The sequence below is a fragment of the Anastrepha obliqua genome, chromosome 1 (assembly GCF_027943255.1).
Source record: "Anastrepha obliqua isolate idAnaObli1 chromosome 1, idAnaObli1_1.0, whole genome shotgun sequence".
NCBI classification, from domain to species: Eukaryota; Metazoa; Arthropoda; class Insecta; order Diptera; family Tephritidae; genus Anastrepha; species Anastrepha obliqua.
In genome coordinates, this window is record NC_072892.1 from 38,699,188 (window position 1) to 38,709,953 (window position 10,766).

At 40.1% G+C, this 10,766-nt stretch overlaps 1 protein-coding gene across 1 annotated transcript; it reads right to left on the reverse strand.

Moving 5' to 3' along the window:
- Positions 1 to 4,638: 4,638 nt before the first annotated feature.
- On the reverse strand, positions 4,639 to 9,939 carry LOC129248196 (uncharacterized). The gene has a single exon (XM_054887695.1). It carries the CDS (start codon positions 9,937 to 9,939, stop codon positions 4,639 to 4,641), a length of 5,301 nt encoding a protein of 1,766 aa, XP_054743670.1.
- Positions 9,940 to 10,766: the final 827 nt, after the last annotated feature.

Genomic DNA, 10,766 nt, shown 5'->3' on the forward strand with positions numbered 1-10,766 from the left:
ATAGAAGAGCAAATGCAGTAAGATATATAAACAGTCAACGAATAAGGCTGGGTCACATTAGCAGAATGCCAAAAAATAGAGCTACTAGCATTGCATCCTAGTGATAAATCAGATTATCATCAAATTTGGGAACAGCGGACTGAAACTGAGACATATGCTGACAACTTGGATTTTATCATCTCAGATAGGTGTCCACAAACGATGAGTGAAATAGTCACAACGACACTAAAAGAGATCTACAAGTGGACGGAACAGGTCGGACTGGCAGTAAATTCAGGTAAGACAGACTCAGTACTCTTTACAAGACTGCATAAGATTCCAAACTGGTCGCATCCGAGGCTTGGAGGAGTTGAATTGATACCAAAAACATGGACTAGATACCTCCATTGGTATTGTTGAGGAAAGCAAACTGTCATGGAGGTTAAATGTGGAAGAATGAGCAAAGAAAGCCTTTAATACCTTATAGACGTGCGGAAGAATGCTCGGAAAGACTTTGGACTTATCTCCTCGACTCACACATTGAATATGCATAGCGGTCATTAGACCAGGCAAAGCAATGCTCTATGGTTCACATATATGGTGGACGGAGTGCGATAAAGTGACTTACGTCACAAGATTGGAAAACGTGCAAAGGATTGCAGGAATATGTGTAACCGGTGCTATGAGCACAACTCCAACAGCAGCAATACAAAGAATTCTCAACTGGTATCCAATCAAACTAGTAGTAAGATACTCAGACAGAAGATCTGCTTTGAGACTGAAGATGTCATGACAATTCTGTATTCGAGCGGTGGGTCAGACTATGCAATTCCACAAGTTAAATTTGGAAAAAAACCTATCGTCATTATAGAGCAAAATGGATGACAGAAAGGTCTAGAATCCACTTACCGTTCATACAATTTCTTTACAGATGGTCCAAAATGGTGAAAAGAATAGGAGCGACTGCATTTTTTCCACAATTTTATCTCCAAAAGTCTTTCAGACTCCCTAATTACTGTAGTATATTTCAAGCTGAAATCTATGCCGTAATAAAAAACAGCAGTTAAATTAGCTCTGGAGTTAACTCCTCTTAATACTCCGAAAAACCTTTTCATTAATAATCAAGCTACTCCTTGGGTTAACTCGAAACGTATTCAACAAAGCAGATCCAAAATGGATGAACCTTGCGGAAACGGGCAAGTCACTATTTACTGGATACTAGTATACAAAGGAATAGAAAAAAATGAGAGAGCTGGTGAGGTAGTCGCTTGTCGAGATGGAGCACGTGAGACATATTTTTTTTGGTGGGTGAGGTAGGGTTCAAAATGCCTTCACGCTTACAGCGACCGTCGTCTACTGCGTCGTGTGGCGTGGCCACTAAAACGATCCATCCTCTCATTCTGCGGAGACACCCTTCCCGGAACTGCTTTCTATATTACTTCGAGAGGGCCCAGAACGGCATCCATAAAGGACCAATTCTATTCACCCACATCTGGGTCCACCATATTTGTAGCCAGCTTTCATACTGTACTTCTTGTGTCTCTATCTGTGCGGCTTCGTTTTGTTGCGCTGTGTCTAGGTCAATCTTTTTTTCCCCGTAGAACGTTCTCGATGTATTTCTTTTCCGTGTTCCAGCTGTCCTCGCGTTCGAGTATTTTCCTGATTATGTTGCTCGGTGCGCTATCGCCAATCTGCTCCCTCAGAGCATTTCTTTCCGCGAGCCATCTGTCACAACTAAAAAACGTGTGTTCAGCGTCATCGCTCGGTGCTTCGCAGTATATGCACTTGGAATCGGTTAGCTTGCCCATGCGGTATAGGTATCTCCGGAAGTATCCGTCGCCCGGGAAGAACTGAGTTAAGAAATAGTTCACTTCCCCGAAGTTCCTTTGGACCCATTGGGCGTCAAACATATACCAATCACTCTCCTTTATGAAAACGGAACTAAATGAGGAACAACCTCTGGAAACGCAGTCGACATGGGAAGACTCAACCCTGTACAAAACTATCAATATTATGCTTAGGACTTGGAATACCAAAACTGCAAACTTTATTTTATCACTGTCTAGGAAAGACTGCAAAATATTGATGGGTGTACTGACGGGACACTGCCTCACCGCACATCACTCAGCGAAAATGGGATTAGTTCATAGCAATCCGTATAACACATGCAGCGAAGCAAATGCTAGGGGCACTTTGGAACACCCACTTTGCCACTGCTCTGCTCACGGTAGGACTCGTCAAATATGCCTAGGAATAACATATTTTTCATCCTTGAAGGATATTGCTGGCAAAAGGCTGAACGGCTTGTTAAAACTCGCGAAGATGTGCATTATGAATTATACAAAATGATATTTTCGGCGCCAGATACAGAGCACTGACAAAACAATGGGCCTTAGATGTTTAAGTGAGATATTTTAACAGATCTGCGGTCTTCCTCTAAATAGATTTGTGTCAGTTCAAAGCTCGTTGGACCCGAGCATTCCGTAGCCGAATTGCAAAGTACTTTTGGCCGCAGGTGGACTGGCAGCGATCGAGCGAGCTTCTGACGCTAACGAAAGAGCACCTTTCGTGAGAGTTGGAGTCTTGAAACGTATCTAAGAAGCTATCAGACTTCTTCTACATATACTATCTGTGGAACTTTGTTATCATCTCGGAGCGATTTGCTATCAATTACTCCTAATAGACACTGTTCGAGACCATGCTTTGTTGCTACCCTATTTTGCTGCCCCATCTTGTGTTTTCCATGGTATTACAAAGTGCAGACCTTTTACACAGCTGTTTCAGTTTTTTGAAGTGAAAACTTCTTTAGAATCGTTGGGAGTGATTTGGGAAAAAGTGAAACGAAAAAAGCGACCAACTTGGCTACGAAGCGTTATATTATATGTTGATATAAACGTAGCGACGAACTAAATAAAAATAACTTTTATTTTTTCTTGCGATTCGAACCAAGGATTTTGGATCGGAAGCTCACATTGCTAGTCGCTCGGCTACCGCGTCATGCTTTAGGTGCTGGCCTAAAAGTTATTTAGTTACGAAGCGTTATATTATATGTTGATATAAACGTAGCGACGAACTAAATAACTTTTAGGCCAGCGCCGACAGCATGGCGCGGTAGCCGAGCGACTAGCGATATGAGCTTCCGATCCAAAATCCTTGGTTCGAATCACAAGAAAAAAAATTTTTTTAAACAGATATTTTATTTTATTTTATGATATGTTTATGAGGAGCTTTTTTTCATGGCAGAAATACACTCGGTGTTTTGCCATTGCCTGCTGAGGGGTGAGCGCTATTAGAAAAATAGTTTTCCTTAATTTTGGTGTTTTCACCGAGATTCGAACTTACGTTCTCTCTGTGAATTCTGAATAGTAGTCATGCACCAACCCATTCGGCTACGGCGTTTGTTTAATTTTACTGATGCAAAAATGAGGGAAAATATTTGAATAAAGTTTGCTTACTGTTTACACATTTTCCAAAGGTGACGGAGAACCAAAAAAAAAGTCGATTTTCAAACAAATACGAGTGCATATGTGTAATTGTGTTAGAGTTTCGGTCACGCCCCAGCAAAACCTGCGTGCATATGTGTTTGTAACATTCAAAAAAATGTAATTGTGTTAGAGTTTCGGTCACGCAGGTTTTGCTGGGGACGCTCATAAAGCAACCGCGTGTGTATTTTTATATTCGTAAATATTTTCATTTTTAAATATTTACCGCAATTATGCCGAAAAACAATGCAGAAAAGTGTCGTGAATATCGACAGAAAAAAAAATCAATAAATAGCATCACGGAATTCATTCACGAAAATTTAATAAAGTATACACCAGAAGTATCGCGGATACTTAGAAAAGATTACGATAAAGTTCCAATGATTTTAAGTGGCGATTTTAACGTAAATTTTGCATTAGACACAGCGGTTCCTTCAATTGACTTTCTCAATACAACATTCAATTTAAAAATGTGTAACAATCGCACTGAACCGACAATACGATCAAAAACAACAATTGACGCGGTATTTCAAAGATATGTTGACAACATCGAAACCAAAGCATTTGTATCATATTTTAGCTATCATAAGCCACTCGTATCATTTGTTGAAATTGAAAACATTGAGGATGAATAATAATAAAATGAAGAAAATAAAATATGAACTTTATAGCAATATTATAATGAACCTATAATTATCCCGCCCCTAATGCTGATTTCGTCTCATTCTCTCTCAGTTTGTCTTACGGAAGGTTTCACTTCTATCCCGTCTAACCGTTAGACTGGTTTTTTTCTTTGAAACGATCATCTAACCTAACCCAATATAAACTTGTTTTGAGGAATTAAGTATTTTCTTAATCCTGTTAATTATTTTTTCCGAGTGAAAAACAATATGTGGATTTGTTCACGCACCAAGTAGAAGAGGGTGCAATGTATTTTCGCAACCTTATTTATAGTATCAAATCTGCAAAGCAGGCACTGTTAGCTTAACGAAAAATACAGATGGAAAAGCAAATATGATAACAATATTATATGTATGTACATGCTAATTTTTGGTACGGTTACAGAGATCGGATGTTTCTACTGTTATTTTAGAATGAATGCCTGTAGGTATAACAAAGAAAGAATGCCTGTAGGAATAATACAAAGTATTTTCTATAACTTAAACTAAATGGGGGTTTATGCAGATTCCTGCTGCATACATACTCCCCCCGTTGGAAGGTGTAGGCTTTCAACCAAATCTGTTTCAACCGGAAGTGCTGCAATCTTAGTTATAGCTCGTTTTACTGGCCCATTTGCTGTTTTAATGATTGCTGCTCTAACATATCCGTCAGCGCCACTGAAGGTGTGTTCAACCCGACCCAAACTCCATTTTAAAGGCGGTTGATTGTCATCCTTTAAAAGCACCATAGCACCTTGTTGTATGTTTGCCATAGGGTTTCGCCACTTAGACCTCTCTTGCAGTAATGATAGATACGCAGTGCTCCACCTTTGCCAAAAGATTTGCTGCATCTGACAAATTCGCTGCCACCGGCTTAGACGGTTCATATTTAGATGCGTAACAATTGGTTCTTCTATGGCTGTAAATGACCCACCAATGAGAAAGTGCGCTGGTGTAAGCACGTCAAGATCGTCTGGATTTTCTGTAATTGGACAAAGGGGACGAGAATTTAAAATAGCAGAAATTTCATAAATGAGAGTGCGAAGCTCATCGAAGGTTAAAATAGAGACGCCAACGGTGCGATAGAAATGAAGTTTTGCGGACTTGACCGCAGCTTCCCATAAGCCGCCAAAATGGGGCGAGCGGGGAGGAATAAATTTCCAATCTATTTGATTTTCAATGCAAGCTTCAGCTACTGCTCTATTGTGATTTTGATCGGCGAATAGTTTTCGCAGCTCTTCTAGCTCATTTTTTGCCCCAACAAAATTTGTAGCGTTATCAGACCAAATAGTGCTTGGCTTGCCTCTAATGCTGATAAATCGTTTGAGTGCAGCAATGAACGATGACGTCGATAAATCTTGGACAAGTTCAAGATGACATGCTTTCGTTGAAAAACAAACAAAGATACATACGTAGCATTTCACGGGTGGCTGGTTGCGCACCTCACATTTGTACTGGAGTGGTCCACAATAGTCAACACCTGTTGTATTAAAAGGTCTAGATGGTCGCACACGGTCTGTTGGAAGTTGACCCATAATTTGCTGCAGTACCCTGGGCTTAAGGCGGAAGCACCTCAAGCATTTATTAATGATTTTTGAAACTGTTTTGCGCCCACCAATAGGCCAAAACTGCTGACGAATTGATGCTAATAAGCTCTGCGGTCCTGCATGCAATAGTTTACGATGATAGAATTCAATGAGTGCGGAAGTGACTGGATGCTGCTTAGGTAGCAAAAGTGGGTGTTTTGCCTCGAATTCTAAATTCGAATTATAGAGCCGCCCTCCAACGCGTAATGAACCAAAGTCGTCGATAAATGGATTGAGTGACAGTAAATGGTTGCCGGAAGGCAACTGTTTGTTTTCTTTCAGTACTTTGTATTCTGATGCGAAGTGCACTTGTTGGATATGCCTGATTAGCAGCAGTGTACCACCTTTAATGTCGTCGACTGTGAGAAATCCAGCTGATGGTAAAGTTCGTTTTGATTTAATGTGGCGAAATTTGTAAACGTACGCAAACACGCGCTGTAACTTGCTGAATGAATTTTGGAACTTGCAACCGTAAGTTTCATCGATTTGAGTTGCAGCAATTAAAACATGGCGCCGTCTTTCTGGAAGATTAGATAAGAAATCCATATTGCTTGGCCAATGTGCTGAATCAAATTGGAGGAATGAAGGTCCATTAGCCCAAAGGGTGTTATTTAGAAGCTCTTTTGGAGTGCAGCCGCGCGAAAGAATATCCGCAGGATTCAGTTCAGTTGGAACGTGATGCCAGGTCATACCTGATGTAAGCGATTGTATTTTAGCCACGCGATTTGATACGAATATGTTGAAATTACTGGGAGCAGATCGTAGCCACGACAATACAACCATTGAATCCGACCAACAATGGCACTCATATGATAGTTGGCTATTTTCCAAAATATTTGAAACCAATTCCGCTAACAATAACGCAGCAGACAACTCGAGTTTCGGAACCGTGATCGACTTCAAAGGTGCAACTCTGGACTTGGAACATAGAAGATGTATTTTGTTGACGCCGTGCTTTTCAACGCGTGTGTAAACACAAGCACCATAAGCGGATAAACTAGCATCACAAAAGGCATGTATTTGAACGCGGGCTTGCAGTGCAAGCACGTATCGTGGAAAATGAAGATTGCTAACGAATGAAAGTTGACCACACAAGTCTAACCAAATGGACTGTAGCGATTGCGGCAGGCTTTCGTCCCAAACCAGTTTTTCCTTCCATAAGGCTTGCATAAAGATCTTCAGCTTTGTGATAACTGGGCATATTAAGCCAAGTGGATCGTAGAACCGCGCTATGACTGAAAGAATAGATCGCTTTGTAATTTTCTGCGAATTCAAGATTGGTGTGAAACTGAATAGAAAGTTGTCTGAGATACGTTCCCACACAAGGCCAAGTGCCTTTGTCACATCTGTACCATCATGAAACTTTATGAATTTTTCGCAATTACTTTCGTCTTCATCTTTCAAAACATCAACTTCATTAGAACACCATTTTCGAATTGGAAAGCCTCCTCGTAGGAGTAGCTGTCTGATCTCTTGCTTCATTTGTATGACCTCCTCGATTGAATCGCCACCAGATATCAAATCATCCACGTAAAAATCTCTTCGAATGATTTTAGCGCCAAGTGGAAATGATTCCTCCTCATCAAATGTAAGCTGATGCATAGCTCGAATAGCTAGGAAAGCAGCAGGCCTCGTTCCATATGTGACCGTGTTTAACTTGTATGTCTTGATTTGCTCAGATGGGTCATCGCGCCAAAGAATGCACTGCAACTGGTCATCAGGGCTACTCATTTTAATGCAGCGATACATTTTACATATGTCGCCAAGTAGTGCAACTTTGAAAAGTCTAAAGCGAAGCAAGATATTAAAAAGTTTTGGCTGAATGATTGGCCCTGGTAGCAACAAATCGTTTAACGAATACCCCGAAGAAGTTTTAGCGGACCCATCAAAAACCACGCGAAGTTTTGTAGTGGTACTGTCTTGCTTTTTAACGCAGTGATGCGGTAAGTAGTAAACTGGTTTGTCTGCTTGAAATGATGCCAGCGACATATGACCAAGATCCTTATACTCCTGCATAAACGCCGAATACAAAAGTTTTGTGGATTCATCCTTTTGGAGTTTTCTTTCTAGCGCCCTGAATCTACGTAAAGCAAGATAATGCGAATCACCAAGAGCATCAAGATCGGTTTTAGGTGGCAGTCTAACTGAGTAGTCCCCTGAAGGCAAACGACGAAAATTTTGTACAAAATGCTGCTCACAAAAAGCGTCCTCTTCCGATAATGCTGGAGTAGAATCGAAACCATTTTCGATCTCCCAAAAGCGTTTAACAATGTTTGAAAGTGTATTAATGCTATCATGTGGCGGTGTTAAATTTCTAAATGCCGAAAGAGTTATTAATTTATTACTGATATGTGATACGCCTCCAGAAACTACCCAGCCCAACTTAGTTTTTTGCAGTGTTGGTAGGTGATCAGCAATTCTAAATTGTCCAACGCAAATTAAGTCGTAGAATAATTCCGCACCGATCAAAACATCAATGCGATTTGCTTTAAAGAACGACGGGTCAGCTAAGCTAATGTTGTTTGGTATGTTCCACCCCTCAATTCTGATATCAAAATTCGGCTGATATTCTGTTATTCTTTGTGTTATTGAAGCTGTGAACGATGTCGAAAACCGACCATCTTGCGCTTGGGCAAATATGTCGACGCATCTGTCTGCATTGAGACTCGATTCTCCAATGCCAGATACTGAAACTGGTGAATGATGAGACCGAAGTTGAAGTCGATTTGCTAACCGAGATGAAACGAAATTTAATTGAGATGCAGAGTCTAAAATCGCGCGACATGGAATTAATGTGCCTGCACGATTTTTTACTAAAATGATGGCCGTTGCTAACAGCACACAATTGTTAGACACATTTTCCGAGGCTAAAGGTTTGGGACTTGCAACTAATGATGTTAATAGGGCTGATTGCGATGTTGTAACCTGGCTATTTGTTACAGGCGATGCCACAATTGGTTTTGGTACACTATCTTGCTTGCCATTTAAATGCAGTAATGTGTTATGTTTTGCTTGGCAATACCTGCAGTTGCCAGATTTGCATTGCTTGATAGTGTGACCCTTGCGTAGGCAATTTAAGCACAAATGGAATTTTTTTGCTTCCTTATAACGCAAATTTGGAGAAAGATTCAAAAACGAAGTGCAACCAGTAATGAAATGCTCTTTGGAATCACAAAAAATACAGAGTGGAGTGGGCTTGCCACCACCTACAGTAACGAGTACGCTTGCTTTTGATTTTGCTTGAGATACAATATTTTTCACCTGTTTGCTAGGTGCCTGTATGACCATAGCGTTTTCCAAATTCTCCATCATACGGCATCTCCTTTCCAAAAACGTTGACATGTCAGTCCATGTAGGTAATTTGTGTGCAGATAAGTTCTCTTCCCATTTTTCGTGCGTTTGTCGATCCAGTTTGCTTGTGATGAGGTGAATGAGTAAGCCATTATATATATCTTCAGTAGTTGCTAAAGTTTGCAGCGCTCGAAGATGTGCATTTACTTGATCGCTTAATTTTCGTAACCCATCTGATGCGCCCATTTCCATACCTTGTAGCCCGAAAATTGCCTTTATGTGTGCCTGGAAATGAAGTAATTTATTATCAAAACGTACTTTTAATAAATCTAAAGCTTTGTCATAATTCTCTTCACTAGGCTCGAGTGAGCGCACAGTGTCTAAAGCTGCATCACTGAGACTGGTGATCAAGTACTGCATTTTTTCTAATTTGGACATCTCCACGTCTTTGTCTATTGCTGAAGTAAACGTGCTGAAAAACGATGGCCAGTCGAGATAGGAGCCACTAAAAACTGGAATTTTAAGCTCAGGTAGCCTGGATCGTCGTTGTAACTGCTGCGGCGTAATGTCGTCCCAAGAGAATTGTCGTAGTGTTGAAGAGTGCGCGCCAGATGACTTATGTTTTGTATTCAGCCAACGATTAATTTTTGCCTCTACCTCAATATACACTTTGGAGAAAATTTCGTCAGCATCAGACTCAAATTCCTTGCGGTCCAATCGCCTAAGTGTTGATCGTGCATTTTCGAAGTTTGCCTGCAAACGCTCAGCATGTTTAAGTCGCGCAGAAAGTTCGGCCTCATCTAAGTTTTTTAGCTGCTCGTTCGTAAGGAAGCTATTGAGATTATCTAGCTGGCGTTGAAACGCATTGCCTTCCTTTTTGTAGAAAGCGATTTCACCTGCTACACCAGGATTCTCATCAGACGATTTACACTCTTTTGGCATTTTATAAATATATTTTCTTTTGTTGAGTTCTATTTACTTTTCACTGCACTAATTGTCTTTATGTTTGTACTAATCGTTAACAGTTAATAGAAAAAACACTAAATGTCTTTATTTTAAGCGAAAAACAACCTGTTTGCCTTCGATAGCTGTACTTGTGTAAATGGGTATACAAACACTCACGGCCGCGACGAAAATGTACATATGTTTTAAACTATGTGCGTACAAATATGCGTACCGAAATTACTTCTACTTGGGATACGAAAATTCTAATACGATGCGGTTAATCGAATAATTATATATGTATATTATGATTTATTCGATCACGTCGGGGTCACCAATGTTTTGAGGAATTAAGTATTTTCTTAATCCTGTTAATTATTTTTTCCGAGTGAAAAACAATATGTGGATTTGTTCACGCACCAAGTAGAAGAGGGTGCAATGTATTTTCGCAACCTTATTTATAGTATCAAATCTGCAAAGCAGGCACTGTTAGCTTAACGAAAAATACAGATGGAAAAGCAAATATGATAACAATATTATATGTATGTACATGCTAATTTTTGGTACGGTTACAGAGATCGGATGTTTCTACTGTTATTTTAGAATGAATGCCTGTAGGTATAACAAAGAAAGAATGCCTGTAGGAATAATACAAAGTATTTTCTATAACTTAAACTAAATGGGGGTTTATGCAGATTCCTGCTGCATACAAAACTAATCCAAGTAAAATTCGCCCATCTCGTTCCTAGAATTCAAGCACAAGCAATTCAATTATATTTCCAATGCAACTGATATGACTGTATCCTTGATGGATTAACAGGAATTGC

Excerpts from the sequence above, each read along its gene's own strand:
- LOC129248196 (XM_054887695.1), bottom strand. The coding sequence starts at position 9,939 with ATGCCAAAAGAGTGTAAATCGTCTGATGAGAATCCTGGTGTAGCAGGT.